The 16,819-nt window shown below is 35.0% G+C and overlaps 1 protein-coding gene across 2 annotated transcripts; it reads left to right on the plus strand.

Annotated features, from left to right (window-relative positions):
• The first annotated feature begins 881 nt into the window (after positions 1-881).
• Positions 882-5,363, plus strand: LOC136229632 (nicotianamine aminotransferase 1-like). Of its 2 annotated transcripts, none has more exons than XM_066018545.1 (6): positions 882-1,161; positions 1,554-1,893; positions 2,010-2,229; positions 3,523-3,678; positions 3,769-3,862; positions 4,575-5,363. In XM_066018545.1, exons 3-6 carry the CDS (start codon positions 2,053-2,055, stop codon positions 4,691-4,693), a joined length of 546 nt encoding a protein of 181 aa, XP_065874617.1. In that variant the 5' UTR covers positions 882-1,161; positions 1,554-1,893; positions 2,010-2,052; the 3' UTR covers positions 4,694-5,363. The 2 variants fall into 2 exon arrangements, with proteins under 2 accessions (XP_065874617.1, XP_065874618.1); XM_066018546.1 differs by having other exon boundaries at positions 882-1,157.
• Positions 5,364-16,819: the final 11,456 nt, after the last annotated feature.

The following is a 16,819-nucleotide window of genomic DNA, read 5'->3' on the forward strand; positions in this document are numbered from 1 at the left end:
GTTAGAGGTTTAACCGATGTCTAACCGGGGTTTAACCGGAAGTCAAAAAGCTATAAAAAGTATTATTTTTTTTACCCAAAAAAAAAGTATTATTTTTTCACATTTACTTTTATAGCATAATAAAATACTGATAAAAAATATACTTTTTTTTATCAAAGAAAAAATATACTATTTTTATAAAATATATAAACATTCAATATAAAAATATAATAGTTAAAAAAATATGCTGAGTAATATTTATTAATGTGTAATAGAATCGTTTGCTTTCCTTTCCTTTTCTACCAAAAAAAAATTAATGTGTAATAGAATAGTAGGATATTAGATAATAGTTAGACTTTATTAATGTCCAGAGATACAATAATTTTTACATAATATTTACGAAAACCTCAAAAATAATTAATTGTAATGTAATAAATACTAATTATTAAATAGGTTATATATCTTAATTGTTATATTGTACCATAAATTGAACATTAGACTCGTGGAGAAGCATATTTCCTTGTGGCTAGAGGTTGGTGTTCGAATCCTCTAGGCTACAAAAATCTTTATTATTTTAATTAAAGACTAAAAATATCTCTTAGTTGGACCCATTTGACCCATGAACCCGTGACCGGTTTTCCGGGTTAGAGGTTCAACCAGCCGGTTGACCGGGTTTCCATACGGTTTTGAAATATTTAAAACCGAGCCATCTTCAGACCGGTATGACTACCGGGCCTGGCCGGGTCTAATAACCATGGGGTACATTGTACTGTCTTATCACGGATGTATTTTTTGGTGACAACGTACCGTCGTTCTACTCACCGGAGGATATCCGTCTGATATTAAAAAATAAAAAAGTCGTGAGAATGAAATAAAATCTGCCATTTTTTAATTTTCAGACTCACAACTAAACCTGTCCCTCACCTCTACTCCTTCTCCGCAGCCTTCCCTGGCCACCAGATCTTGCTGCCGCCTCTTTTTCTCCCTTATTCCTTTCTCTTTTTCTCCTTGCTCTCTATCCCTGTCCATCTCCGTGACTTCAAACCCACACTGTTGCTCTGTTTGAGATGGCTAATTTGTTAAAGGACTAAATGAAAAAAGGGTTGAGTACAAAAATTGCCAGATACTGCCCTATCAATATTTTGGCGCTTTGCATAACGAGAATACAACTTACAGTTGTTAGTAAGACTTTTTTGAGAATACTATCTTTTCTATTGGTATCATTCCTTGCTAATGTTTATGTAAAAGAGCAACTATATATTTACCTTCTTCTCTTTCTATTACATGCTACTTATTTTCTTGATTGGATTAAGATGTCAAAGAGTGATATACAACTTCCATGCACAGAACAAGATTAATGTGACACTTTAGAACAGTAATTTTGAGCTCTTTTGTGCTTGGTCTTGATGTCATATTCTTCAATTTGATTGTTTGGTAAGCAACATGAAAATTTTCCTAGTTACACATGGTGAGTTTCCTTGTAAAACTTTGCAAGGAAAGCTACTGTAGACAGCTATCATTTAAGATTTAAGCTATTCTAGACCCTGATTTAATTGTCTTCTGGACTCTAACAGGGCTATTGCAGATCATCTTAACCGAGACCTGCCTTACCAGTTATCTCCAGATGATGTTTTCATTACAGTTGGATCCACACAAGCTATTGAAGTCTCAATTGCGGTTCTAAGTCGACCCGGAGCTAACATTCTAATTCCAAGACCAGGTTTCCCATACTTTGAAGGCCTTGCTGTGCGGTTTAAACTTGAGGTTCGTTATTTTGATCTTCTAGCAGAAAGGGGCTGGGAAGTTGATCTTGAAGCAGTTGAGGCTCAAGCTGATGAAAATACTGTTGCCATGGTTATCATCAACCCTGGAAATCCTTGTGGAAATGTCTGCACCCATGAACATTTGAAGAATGTGGGTTAAGCTACTTGTCTTTCCTTCTGTTTCAGATCCTCGTTTATGCCACTGTATGGAAATGTTCTGTTATTTCTAAAAAGCTGTTCTCAGTTAGTTGCTTTGTTGAGTAATAGGTTGCAGAGACAGCTAAAAAGGCTGGAATTTTGGTGATTGCTGATGAAGTATATGCTCATCTTGCATTTGGGAGTAACCCATTTGTGCCAATGGGAGTGTTTGGTTCAATTGTGCCTGTCATTACCCTTGGCTCCTTATCAAAGAGATGGATCGTTCCTGGTTGGAGACTTGGCTTGGCTTGCTGCTACTGATCCCAATGGCATCCTCCAAAAATCTGGGGTTAGCTTCTCTCTCTTTCTTCCTCTTTATTTTGTCTGTAAGATTTCACAACATCCTTGTTTAAAGCTTGTCTGAGTATGATTGCTGTTAAAGTATGTCTAGAATCCTATTTAGTTTGTCCAACTAGATTTTTTTCTTTATACTTTTAGGTAATATTTATATAAGTAACCGTTATTATTTGCTTATTTATTTGTATTGAGATTTTTGGAGTTTGTGTTTTTGGGATATGCATGTGTAACCTATTATTGTAATCGAGTTGTATGATATTTGAGAGTTAGTAACTTGGATAAAGGATGATATTTCTTTATTGTTGTACCAACTTACCAAATTATGTGTTTCTCATTGCCCGTGGACATAGGCAAAATTAGACAAATCACGTAAATCTCTTGTTTGTGATTGCATGTCTAATTTCCTACTTTACATCAAGCTTGTTATATAATTAACTACTGATCCAATTTCTAACAAATGGTATCAGAACCATGTTAGGTACTAACAATTGCTATTTGACTATATCTTTTTCTTGGTTTTACATTGGCCCTGTTTGGTAAAGAGCTTTTTGGGACAAAAAAGAGCGGTTTTGACCAACTTTAGCGGTTTGACCACTGAAACCGCTGATTGGAGTGTTTGGTGGAGAGAGGTTTGGGAGAGAGTTTTGGGATGAAAACGCCAGGAGCTTTTTCTAAATTAGCGTTTTGCAATATTAAAATTAATGGACTTCTTTAACCCTAATAGATAGACTCCTCTTCCAATATTAAAAAAAGAAATGCCCTTATTCGTCTTTTTGCACAAACCACTATTATCAATAAGCTAATTTTTACCAAACATCTAGTCAAATCAGCTAATGTAATCAGCTAACAACTAACAGCTAATAGCTAATTCCCAAACAGGGTCATTTTATTTTTTGATTTGTTCTCAGGTTATCAATTCAATAATTAACTATCTCAACATCTCCTCTGATCCTGCCACTTTCATTCAGGTTTGTGACTTATATTTTTACCTTTATAAAATATTTCAAGAGTAAAGTACCGCTACTAACATTATCGCCACTTAACTTTACATCCATAGCCTCTGAACTATATGCTACTAACGTTATGTCCACTTAACTTTTTATGGTGATATAAAAGTGCTTGAACTATACATTATTGTACCATTAAAGTCCAAATTAAAGAAAATCCGTTAAGAAATGATGATGAATACATCATTTTCCGAACATAAGTTGATTGTTCCTTTTAGCTTAAACAGTAATTTGTTTCTGGTGTCTTGAAGTATAATAAATGTTGGCTTCAAAATCAGGGTGCAGTTCCACAAATCCTGGAGAAAACGGGGAAGGATTTCTTTGTGAGAAATATTAACATACTGAGAGAGGCTGCAGATGTGTGCTATGACAGAATTCAGGACATCCCTTGTATGACTTTCCCTACAAAACCACAAGGTTCTATGTTTATAATGGTGAGGTCACTTTGATTTAATTCAGATTCACAATTTCTTTCTCTTCACACAATGAGAAGGACTATCACTGAACAGAAAACTTTGTAACAGACAAAACTTGATTTGTCACAATTGGAAAGCATTAAGGATGACTTTGACTTCTGTCTCAAGCTCGCTAAAGAGGAATCTGTCATTGTTCTACCAGGTAACAACAATATCACTTAAAATTCTAGGAATTGTTGTACTCGGATTATAGTTGTTAAAGACGTGCCTCAAGCTCCGAGTGCAAAGGCACTAGGTCGAGCGCCTTTGAACCCATAAAGACGGGCGCTGTCACCTAGGCGCGCCATGTGTCATATGGATTTTTTTAGTGTCCAAAATAAACAAGAAAAAAAAAAAAGACTTGAAGAGACAGATATACAATGCGAAACTGATTTTGTAGATGAGTATGATGAAATGAAGAGGATCAGATCCTTGAAGAAGAATTTGAGAATGTTGGGTGATGAGTGATGAATTTGGAGATTTCAAGGAGAAGTAGCTATTAGCCAACTCAAGAGATTTAGTTGAACACTTGAACTTTAGATTAGAATATGAGGTTTATTGCATGTTAGGCTATGCACATGAAGGACTCTTTGACTTGGACCAAAAAAACTGATTGACCCCTAAACTTATATAAGTGAGCTATTGGCTCCTGAACTTAAGGTCTGTTTGGTTTAACGGCTGTTTGCTGTTGCTGTTGCGGTTAGAAAAAGCTACTTTTTGATTCCATGCTTTTGTAAAAAGCTACTTTTCAGCTATATATGAAAGACAAACATGAGTTGTCTAACCAAACACTTAAAAGTCTCTCTTTCGGAATGAAAAGGCAAAGAAGATGAGAAAAAGGAGTAAGCTTGATAAAGTAATGTATATATATGCAGGGTTTTGTCTGGGTACAAAGAATTGGCTTCGTATAACTTTTGCTGTTGATCCTTCATCCCTTGAAGTAGGACTTGGGAGACTAAAAGCTTTCTGTGAAAGGCATGCCAAGCACCTCTGATGATGATTATATGGTGAACATTAGGAAAAATACTGTGAATATTAGGAAAAATTAGTCATTAGATGTCTAAAATAAATTAATGAAGTTTGGAGTCTGTTTCATAAAAGTCATAAAACTTCTGATTTTTATTTTCGATAAAATCACATTTGTTTTTAATGAAGTCATTCAAGCAAATTTATGTTCAAAAACTAGTTGAAACATTGATGTGACACAGAAAACGGTTGACTATATTGTCAATCAAACATGTCCGACGTGACATTTAGTTCACAGATAATCAACTGTCTTTTCTACCACATCAACATTTTCGGTGAATGAGTGTACTTAAATTGGTTGAAGTAACTTTATTGAAATCATATTTGAAGTTTAATAATTTTTATTTTAAAAAATGAAGTTCAGTAGCTTTTGTGAAACACACTCCAAACTTCAGTAATCATTAGTTTTATCTCTAGAATCCCTATCGTGAATTTTGTTATTCACGATAAAGGGATTCTAGTAGAATAAGAGCATCTCCAATAATTTTTTAGTTTGACTTTCAAATTAAAATTTGAGAAGAGCGAGTTAAAAATTAACCCCGTTCTTCAAATCACTAAGAACATCCCTATTAATATAGAGCCTCCTTCTCCACTCTTAGTGCTTTACTTATTTTATTTTTTATTAATAATTTATTATTGATGCGTCTCTCCTTTACTATTGATAAATACAACAATAATTAATAATTTTAATGATAAAATAATAAATAAGGAGCGGATATGAGGAATATTGTTGTAGATGATATGTATTAGTCATCACTGAAATCAATAAAAATCAATTGTTTATATTATTTTTAGAAAGTTGACTAAAAATGCTCTAATCTAATGTGTTGCATCTCAACTTGTAATCTCTTTTTGCACAAGTTCTAAACTATGGAACTTGTCTACCATTGGATATTGGATCTTTATAAATTATTGTGTTAAATATTGTTGATTAATTTGTATATTTCAAATTTGTATAACTTCTTTTACTTTTGTAAGGCTTCAAGTCTATGAATTCTGCTTCCAAAGTATTTTAGGAGAAAAAACAGTTATTCTTTTAACTTGAATATTTGGAATTAATATTTTTTGCCATGGGCAGTATGAGAAATAAATAATGTAATTTTTTTTGGAAGATAAAAAGAGGTAATTAAATGAATTGACTCTCCTTGAAATATTATGTTTATGCAGTGGTGATCATTAGATTTTTTTCTTTCATTTCTGTATTGGTGAATTTTAGTGAATCAGTGTTTTTTGAGCCAAGCTCAGGCTTCTAATATATTAGTAAATCTTTAGTTACATTTGTAGCTCAAATATAATCGATTTTTACTAAATATATTCATATTTATATTGTTTTTTTATTTTGTGAATAAATAAAATTTAATTAATAAATACAATTAATATAAAGGTAATAAAGACTTTTTAATTAAAATTAATTACATTTTTTAATTCTTCTATCTTAACTTTAAAAGATAAATATTATAAAATAGAGTGAATATTTAAAAGTAATTTTAATAATAAGATATAAAATGTTTTGGACAGAGTCTATGACCCTCAAAAGCCTATCCAATAAATAGGTTTAAATGTCTCATAGACTTTTACACTACAACCTCACTAAGTTAGGGGTAACAAGTTAATATCATTCGTAACAACTTTCTCCTTTTTCTAGGACAGATTTAGTACTTCTTTTCTTAAAATTTTACTCACTTTCTCATTGAGTGTATCTAAGGGATCCAACTTAGCGCAATTCAACCTCTGAAGATCAAATCAATGATTGAGCAGACCCGATATTTAGTATATTGAGTGTGGATTCTACTTCAACAACCTCCAAACTTATTTTCTCAGTCGATTGCTCGAAAAATCATATTGTAATAAGTTCTCGCAAGACATTACGAGAGTGCCAGCCTTAAATGATAGAGAGGGAGGCCAATAATGAGGTCATGGTGATATGCTGGATTAAAGGGTTGTTTCGTCGATAGTATTACCTTTTCACCCAGGCATTAAGAGTAAGCAACTAAAAATCTACTAAAGAGTAACAAACTTGTAACGGTTTCAAGCAAGAGTTCTTATGTTGGGTTTTCAGTAGCTTTCGAAGCGAGGGTCGAGACACGAAATGAAGAAAGATTCTATTGTGGGGAAGCTACTTCTACTAAAGCGCCGGGGAAGATATTATCCAAGGAGCAGGGCGGGAATAATTAAGGTTCGACGTAGTTGAGGAAAAAGAGAGATGTCTTTTATAGGATAGATAGTAGCGTCCATAAAGGGATTAGATCGCCTTAAGAAGTAGGAAAAAGGTCCTACTCCATTGCTTGGGGTATATTTCTTTAAGTCAATCCTAACGAGCTCGAGCAATCTCACTCTTTCCAGGATAAACCATGCCCCGTAAGATAGTGTAAACACACTCCACATTTAGACTCTCAATTTACAGAAATGTCCACCCTTTTCATATCTCCAACAAACTTCAAAACTAGTTCAATCACAATACAAGTGGCAGACGCCACCTTCCTTGAGAACCCACCACCCAATATGTAAACGACCATATCCAACTCCAATGAGCACCGCCCATGGGTCAAGGTTCCAGGAAGTCGAAAAAGGAAGCAGAGAAACCTTACGCACTAGCATTTATCCCTCCACATAGGTACCTTCTTTACATCATTATCAAGACAGCTCTTAGCGGCCTTCTGCGTCTTGCAGCAAACATGACAGGACTTTGGATCATGGGAAGGATGCCGAAATTGATAAATTGGACTATTTTTAGATATCATTAACAAAACTCTCTTCTCAGTCATGATTTTGTTAGGACGTGTTGGACATATTTTTTTTTAAATTATCGCGTGTGAGAATGTGTTCGACGAAAAATAATTTTTAAATCCAAATATTTCGTCAAACTTAAAAGTATTTTATCTCCAAATTAATTCTGAAATTATAAAAACTACAATTTTTTCCTAACCAATTGATATGCAATAAAATAATGTTTTTTAAATTAGTCTGATTTGTTAGAAATTTATATATAATAAAAAATAGTAACGATGGAGCTGATGTGTCACTTCTTCCTTTTTTTACTGACAAAAAATATAATAGAATATATATATAATATAAAACAGTAACGATAGAGCTTATGTGTCACTTTCTTTTTTTTATTGGTGAAAAACATAATATATTATATAATAAATTAATTTGAATCATATTATTATATTTATCTATATAAAGATTATTTTATTCGTATTATATTTAAGAGTTTTATAGATTTAGATTAATCCCTGAATTCTCTTCTAAAATCTCTCTGATTCTCGGCATATCTATATATAATATAAAACAGTAACGATGGAGGTAAGATGTCATTTCCTTCTTTTTTTAGTGATAAAAAATATAATATAATTTTAAAATAAGATTAATTTTAATTATATTATTATATTTATCTATAAAAAGATTATTTAAAGTAAGTGCAAAAATAAAATAATAAAATTAAATTTTGATAACACCTTTATGTCATTAATTTTAATTATTAATTATATATATTTTTTTAATATTTATATGTCAAGATAAATCCGCGCATCTCACGAACTAAAAACTAGTACAAATAAAATTGCATCATTTATAACCTTAGAATCACAAGTGTAAGATTATTTTACAACAAAATACTTAGTCTTTTTAGTGATAAAACAATTTATCGAAACTTGTCAATGTATATTATTGATTCGGATAGCCGACATTGCTTTGAATCTTAACTATTGTTTGGTTAGAAGGAAGTTAATGAAGCTAGACAGGAGCAATGAGATGTAAAATATCACATTAATTTTAAAAGTTTTTTTAGAGCAAATTAAGGTCAATGAAAGTTAAATTTTCACATTTTGTAAGCTCCAAACTCTAACCTCCAAATTGAGGGCTAATGGAAGCAAAAAGTTTCTAGCAGAATTAAATTGAACTTTCCTTTGCTCCATATTTAATCTTTTCAATAGCCTCTTAGTTAAAAACTGAAACCAACAGTCTCTTAATGACTTCTCAGATCACTAAGGCGTCGCTTGGTACATTGTAGTGGATATTGTAACGGAATGTTCATTACAATAGAAGCTCATTATCATGTTTGATTCGTCATATTATTTTTTTCGTAATGGAATCACAAATACATCACTCTATTTCACTTTTCAAATTTATGTAATGGGCATTACGATAAAAACATGCATGAATTCCCATTACGACTAGTCTTTCTATTTTTATTATTAATGAGATAAACGGAAAAATGTGAAAAACATGAAAATATAAAAAAATGGAAAAAGAAAATAGAAAAACCATAAAGTTATGAAAACGTGAAAATCCGAAAACGAGAACAAGCGCAAAAACAAGAAAATTGGAATAACGATGAAAACGAGAAAAATGTGAAAAAATGCACAAAAAATAGTAAAAAGAAAACGAAAAAAATATAAAAGCGCGAAACGAAAAACAAAAGTAAAATTGAGATAAAGATATATCAAAAGAACTTTTAAATTTGACTAATTACTAATTAATTAGAATGTTGATTAGTTTTTTTTCATTAGATATAATTAAGAAATGTTCCACAGACACTTTACTGGTGAATTATTAGATAATTACATATTAGTTCTATCATTTTTCACCTTTTTCACCGTTTTACCATTTCTTATTTTTCCGTCTTCTCATTTTCGTATTGTTTTTGTGTTTTTGACATTTTTCTTCATTTTCATGTTTTTCATAAATAAAATTTTATGATTAAATTTAATTAAGTATTGTAATGGTAATTACATTTCATCAATTTTTAAAAATTTGACAATGAATTGCTAATCATTACCTTCTATTACAACTTTGATGAATTACATCCTATAAAACAGAGCATAAGAGTCTATTCATCATTTCTATTATTTGAGTATCAATTTTCATATTATTTAAGTACCTATTCATCATTTCTATTATTTAAGTATAATTATTTATACGGTAATTAATTTATTAGTCTCTATAATTTGACAAAACATACTGTTTAGTCCCTGTACTTTCAAAAACATACGGTAAGGTCTCTAATATTTTTCTCGATGAACTGTTTATTCCCTAACGTTTTTCTTGGTGAACTGTTTAGTTCCTAACATGAGTTGAGAATATGAAGGAAATTAAACTCACTGTTGAGAGTAAGAAGATTTCCACCTTCAATTCGAATAGGAAGAGTAAACGAGAGAGATTTGAGTCGATTCCTACATTCAATTCAAACATGAAGAGTGAGCATGAGTGATTCGATTATGTGTTAGGGATACAATCGTTTCTCTATTTTTTTGTGAACGCGAGTTATGAGAGAAAGACATAGATGTGTGGATTGTTTTTGACTGATAAATAGTAAAGGGTAATTTAGTCTTTTCCGAATTCATGAACGGTAAAAAATCTAACAAACAGACGGAAGGACTAAAAAGTTCACTGAGAAAAAAAGTTAGGGACCTTACCGTGTGTTTTTGAAAACATAGGGACTAAACAGTGTGTTTTGTCAAAATATAGGGACTAATAAATTAATTATCCTTATTTATATTACTTTTTTTTATAGAGTGGACTAGAAATTCTTTTACGCGATGTTTGATATTCGATTAGGATAGAGATAAGGATAAATGGTTGAGATATAGATAAAAATAACGTTTGGTACATGAGTTAAGGACAGAAATAAAATAATACTTTTTACTATTTTAATCTTATTTAAACTAAATAATAGTAATTTGACGGGTTTTTCTATCAAACAAACAAATTCTTAGCTAAGAACATTCCCAGTGGATGTAATCTACTTTATTACTTTGTAGCCAAAAGTTGTGACCAACCATTAGAATGGTTGTGTCTAAATATAGTTTGTAACTATGAAATTGGCCCATAAAATCTAAAGACAGGAAATAAGAAGGGAGTGCCGCACACGGACGGCGCCACGTGTAACACACGCGCCAGTTGAGGCGCCTCTGGCGGCTCAAAGTGCAGCCTCCACTGCATTACTTTAAGGGATAATTACTAATCTAGCCCAATGAAGAACCCCACTTTACATATCTAACCCACCTTCCTTTCATTTTACCAAATTAGACAAATAAACCCATTTTGGACAAAACTACCCTTATTCTCATATAACAACCATCTCCTCTTTCCCTTTCATTTACTTTCACATTCTCACAGAAAAATTTATCAACTCAACCCAAGATCTAAAGATATCCATACCCCATTCAAGTTCATGTAAGTATCATTCCCTCATTTTTCATACATATTACTAGAAATACACAGTTGGTTTTCGAATACATTTGTTTGAATCTTGACATTTTCCGATTCCGCCATTGTCTCCCGATCTGTCGCATTCGGTGGTCAAATGCGACACAGATAATAAAATGCGACAAGGACTAATATATAGCTTGTCGCATTCATATCCATGTCACATTTGCGGTCGCATTTGGCGGTCGCATTTGATGTACCATGTCGCATTTGGCAGTCGCATTTTGGTATAGCTTGTCGCATTTGAGTCGCATTTTGGTGTATCATGTCGCATTTGAGCTTCATTTACATATGAATTGGCTTTATTATGCTTTGATCACGTGTCCATTTTACTAAATGTAGAAGTATGTCAACCAAAGAGAGGCGTACGTGTTTTTTTATCTTGGAACGGACAGTGGACTACAGAAGGAAAAGTGATGACATACGTGGATGGTAAAGCGAAGTTGTTGGTTTTGCCAATAGATATTGACTTGCAAAAGTTGAAAGAGAAAGTTTATGGTGCACTCCGCGTTGACTCAACCTCGTATGATCTCCAAATGTCAATGCAGGCGATATATGGTCCAAATAAACTGCGTGGTGGGATAGCAGATATTGATGACGATGGAGATGTCATGGGATTCATAGAGTACTGCCGAATGAATCCGACCGATTTGATTCCATTGTATGCTACTCTAAACATGCGAACAATACAAGCTTCAACATTGCGAGCTAACAAGGATGGACATGTTGGTCAAAGCAAACCAACGGAAGTAGTAAGTAATGATCCCACCATCGAACTGGATGCTCCTATACATGGTAAGGATGACAACGAGTGTGGAAATGGCATCGATGATTATATGAATAATGATAATCACGATCATTATGATGAGCATTATGATAATGATTATTGTTACGATAATGGTGATAATGTGGAGAATGAAGATACCACTCAGAATGAAATTCCTGTTAAAAGTGTTCACGAAACAGTTAAGCAATCTAAATGCGTCCAACGTATCCCATATGAGGATGGCGATGAAGATAGAATGAAAAGGATGACTGATCCATTTCGATGGTGTCCAAAGCCATGCGATGCGCCCGTGAATATGATTGCACCTAAACAATCAAACAGAGGTACTGCTTTGAGGGTCAATGATATATTTTCAAACAAAGTTGAATTGCAAGATTCACTTGGAAAATATGCAATTGAAAATAAGTTTGAATGGAAGGTTTACAAATCAAACAAGTCTTTGTTTGAGGTGAAATGTAAGGATGTGGGCAAATGCAATTCGAGGGCTAGAGGGATCGTCATTCCAGGTTCCAATTTGTTCAGGCTTTCAAGAATAGATGGTATGGACATGCATGCTTGTGGGAGAGATCAGATATGTCCGCACCATAGGCAAGCGGGGAAACGTGTTGCAGGGATACTACTCCGAAGCAGGTTTGATTTGGAAAATCGGGTGCATCGACCAAAGGATATTGTTTTTGATTTTGAACGAGATTTTTCCGTCAATCTTTCTTATATGCAAGCTTGGAGAGCAAGACACTGGGCATTGGAAGCACAAAGTGGTTCCCCGGAGGAATCGTTCATGTTGTTGCCGGACTACTGTGAGATGTTGAAAAGTACAAATCCGGGTACCGTGACACATATCGAGACAGATGATGATGATCAATTTAGATTTTTCTTTATGGCTATGGGTGCATCATTGAGAGGTTTTAAACTACATATTCGACCTGTCATTGCCGTTGATGGAACGTTTCTAAAAGGTAAATATCCCGGCATATTATACATTGCAGTTGGTGTTGATGCGAACAAAATGATCTTTCCTGTTGCATTTGGAGTTGGACCGAAAGAAAGTAATGAATCATGGCTCTGGTTTTTCAACAAATTGAAAGTGTGTCTGAATGATGTTGAAGATCTAGCCATTATATCAGATCGGAACCAAAGCATTATACATGCAGTTAGTTTGGTTTTTCCTAATGCTGTTCACGGGGCGTGCGCACGTCATCTGCAACAAAATGTTAAGGCCAAATTTCGTGGAATTCGTAAGATAGATGAGGCATTTTGGAAATGTGCAAAATCCTATCGGGTATCTGATTTTGAGGAATCCTTTGCAACACTTCGTTCACTACATTCCGGTGCTGCCGAATATTTACTGCAAGCTGGAAAAGAGAAATGGTCCCGTGCATTCTTCTGTGGTCGTCGATATAACATTATCACGACGAATGTGGTAGAATCATTCAACGCGTTAATGGTGGAGGCTAGACGTCTACCAATCACAATGTTGGTTGAGTTCATACGCATGACACTACAAAAATGGTTTTACGAGAGACGTACAGAAGCAAGTTATAAACGTGTATTCTATTTTATTTTATTTTATTTAGACATACGTAATTATTTACGAGATTAATATGTTTCTGCAGAAGAACGTGTGGGCTATTTGGCAAGGAAGCCGGAAGAAAGGATGATAAAGCGTGTAGAGACAGTGATACGTTGTTCATATTTCCCTGTGGATAATCACACCTTTCAAATCGGTGATCGGGTTAAGGGGGGACTTGTTGATTTAAATGCAGGAACATGTACGTGCAGGAAATGGCAACTAGCACAATTTCCATGTGAACACGTATGCAAAATTGCTTCCAAACATAGGATGGATAACACCTATAGGTGGGTACATCGCTACTACACCAACGAGTCAGTTAAGTTGGCATGGGGTGAGTCGATATATCCACTTGGTCATCAATCAGAATGGAAAGTGAACGAGAATCCTATGAAAGTGCTTCCTCCTAAGAAGGAGGGACGGTCTGCTGGTCGACCAAAAGGTCAAAAAAGAAGGCCATCTGTGGGTGAAGATGTAATTCGCACAAGGTGTAGCAGATGCGGAAGCATCGGTCATAATCGTTTGAATTGTCCATCCATGCTTCCAAACACTAGTCGGCTTCCTAGTGTAATCTCAAGTTCAGCAAGTTGTTCTAACACTACTACCTCGAAGCATTTATGATCATTTGCTTGTATGATTCTATTGGGGACAAACAAATTTATATTGTATAATACTTTATCTTGTTATCTTGTACAAATTGTGAATACTTCACGTCGCATTTGAGCGCATTCCACTCAAATGCGACAGGGTTTATAAGAATCCTAGTCGCATTTGTGCGTTGAATGCGCTCAAATGCGACTTAGAAAATTCATTGTGAATACTTCGCGTCGCATTTGAGCGCATTCCATTCAAATGCGACAGGGTTTAGAAGAATCCTAGTCGCATTTGTGCGTTGAATGCGCTCAAATGCGACTCAGGAAATTCATTGTGAATACTTGACGTCGCATTTGAGCGCATTCCTTTCAAATGCGACAGGGTTTATAACAAATTGTGCATAAATATTACATATATAACAACATCATGAATCAGAGTACAATATCATTTGAAGTCTAACAAACGTCTATGAAACAACTAAACCGTAAGTCGTAAACGAAAGAAAGCGCCATCCGTAGAATTGTATGGATATACATAAGAGTCGTCATGCGGGAGATCATGTAATCCACTTAAGAATTGTGCGTTTATGCAAGTCCAAACGCCACAGTCATTTGAGCCGGACATTTGTTGTGGCACCCCTGTAACTCTGCTCCAAGTGATCATCCGTCGCACATTTTCCCATCCATCTACGAAATAGCCACTCAATTCCATTACTCTAACAATGACTTGCAAGGGTGTTTGGAGAACCGCATCCAAAGGTTGCTCCGACATGTTTGATACAAGACTGTCATATATATATAAGTGCATATTCCCCAACTCGAACACTCCTAGGATCCAGTGCTCTTGCTTGTAATTTATCGGAATAAACACTCTTTTCACTGTGTGCCAAGGGCGTACAAAATTATCTGCATCACCTTTTACTCTTCGTACGAAATAGTCTTCACTATCCCACCCCGGTTCATTGAACCCCTTCACAAACATGGCTTGGCACATACATCCAACAAATTCAGTATCAACAGTGGTCCATTCTGCAGCCACATCAGTTTGTACTGACTGTCGTCTAAGTAAATACAGCCAACCATTGATATGCTACAATAAGATTATGCAAACATTTAATACAGTAAAAGTCACATACTTACAAATGAATATGATATAAGATTAAGGTTACCTCATTCCAGATATACGTCCCCACATCCCGAAGTGTATTGAAAAATTTTGCATCCAAACTGTATATTTCTAAACCTTTCAAACATATTCCCTGAGTTGATTCAGGCCCGTTGATCCACGATTCCAGCTCTTCTATCAAACATGCATCTATTCGGTGGCGCTGATCATCAACATTACAAATGACTGGTCTTTCCTCAAATCCGGACTTGATATGGCCACCATATAATGCTACTGGATCGGTGTACTTTAATGGATTGGTCCACGGCGAATTCAAATACTTGCTAACCTTAGCAACCCGTTTACCTTTTCCACGTACTACTTTTGTTCCACGTCCTGCTCCTTTTCCACGTCCTGCTCCTTTACCTCTAACTGTGCCTCCACCTCGGGTTGGAACTATACCTCCTCGAGTATTTTCCTTAACTTCATCTTTTCCGGTCCCTCGACCTTTATCTTCTTTTGGATCAACCACCTACAAAAACATGGTAATGAATAATTCATACGTGAAAGCTGTAATTCAACATCTTGTCGCATTGGAGATGAATGCGCTCTAATGCGACAAGCCATAGTGCAACATCTTGTCGCATTGGAGATGAATGCGCTCTAATGCGACAAGCCATAGTGCAACATCTTGTCGCATTGGAGATGAATGCGCTCTAATGCGACAAGCCATAGTGCAACATCTTGTCGCATTGGAGATGAATGCGCTCTAATGCGACAAGCCATAGTGCAAAATCTTGTCGCATTGGAGATGAATGCGCTCTAATGCGACAAGCCATAGTGCAAAATCTTGTCGCATTCAAGCGCATTCCACTACAGAATGCGACACAGAGATACGATATGTATAAATTCAACCAACTTATACCTCTTGCTGCAACTTAAACCACTTATCAGGCCAAACTCCCAATCTCCAAACCGCATATCAACTCCCCTCACCCTGAACCACATCTCCCTGTGTTTACTTTCTTTATGTTTAATCTCCCGTGATAGGACATGATGCACTATTCCAGCAGAGAAACTAGCAACTTTCATATCCAAATATTGACCAAAACATGTTTTCCTATACATTTTTAGCTCCTTTTCATTCAAATACTTCTTTATCATGACCCCAGAATCCATATTAAACCTGACTGTTACTTGAGCATCCGAATTAACCGCCTTGGGATATTTGAAAATGGAACTATGTTTTCTCTTTTTAGATTCACTGGGATCATGCTGTAACAATTTTAAACATACACACATTAAATTCTCTAACAAAACTGACATATTCTATGTATAAGGCTTACAATCATGTCGCATTCGTCTGTGAATGCGCTCAAATGCGACAATGTTTCATGGTGTATAATGTCGCATTTGAGCGCATTTAGGTAATAAATGCGACAGTTTAATGGAATGGCTCGTCGCATGTGTCGCATTTAGGTAACAAATGCGACACTATGTTCGCCTATTATACCTTGTCGCATTTGAGCGCATTTAGGTAACAAATGCGACCATATCTACATACAGTTAACATACGAGCGCATTCGAGCGCATTTAATCCATTAATAGCGGTAACAGGGAAGAAGATGATGCATGCTTACCTTATGCTTTGTCCGTCCTTCCTCTTCGCTTGCCGCCGCCGCCGTCGCCGTCGCCTTCCGTTTTCTTGCCATCACAGTCGCGCTTCGCAGGGAAGAAAGAAACCGGAGATGAAAATGTCGAGGTAGGAGAAAATGAAAATGAAAATGTAGAGAAGAACAACCCGGATTATATATAGTGATGAGTTCAAA

Source organism: Euphorbia lathyris, chromosome 5 (assembly GCF_963576675.1).
Source record: "Euphorbia lathyris chromosome 5, ddEupLath1.1, whole genome shotgun sequence".
Taxonomy (NCBI): Eukaryota; Viridiplantae; Streptophyta; class Magnoliopsida; order Malpighiales; family Euphorbiaceae; genus Euphorbia; species Euphorbia lathyris.

What these genes read in the sequence shown, in the direction of transcription:
- LOC136229632 (XM_066018545.1), top strand. Translation starts at nt 2,053, where the DNA reads ATGAAGTATATGCTCATCTTGCATTTGGGAGTAACCCATTTGTGCCAA. An exon ending in AAGGTTCTATGTTTATAATG is followed by an intron (nt 3,679 to 3,768) that starts GTGAGGTCACTT and finishes ACTTTGTAACAG; the next exon opens with ACAAAACTTGATTTGTCACA. An exon ending in ATCTGTCATTGTTCTACCAG is followed by an intron (nt 3,863 to 4,574) that starts GTAACAACAATA and finishes ATATATATGCAG; the next exon opens with GGTTTTGTCTGGGTACAAAG.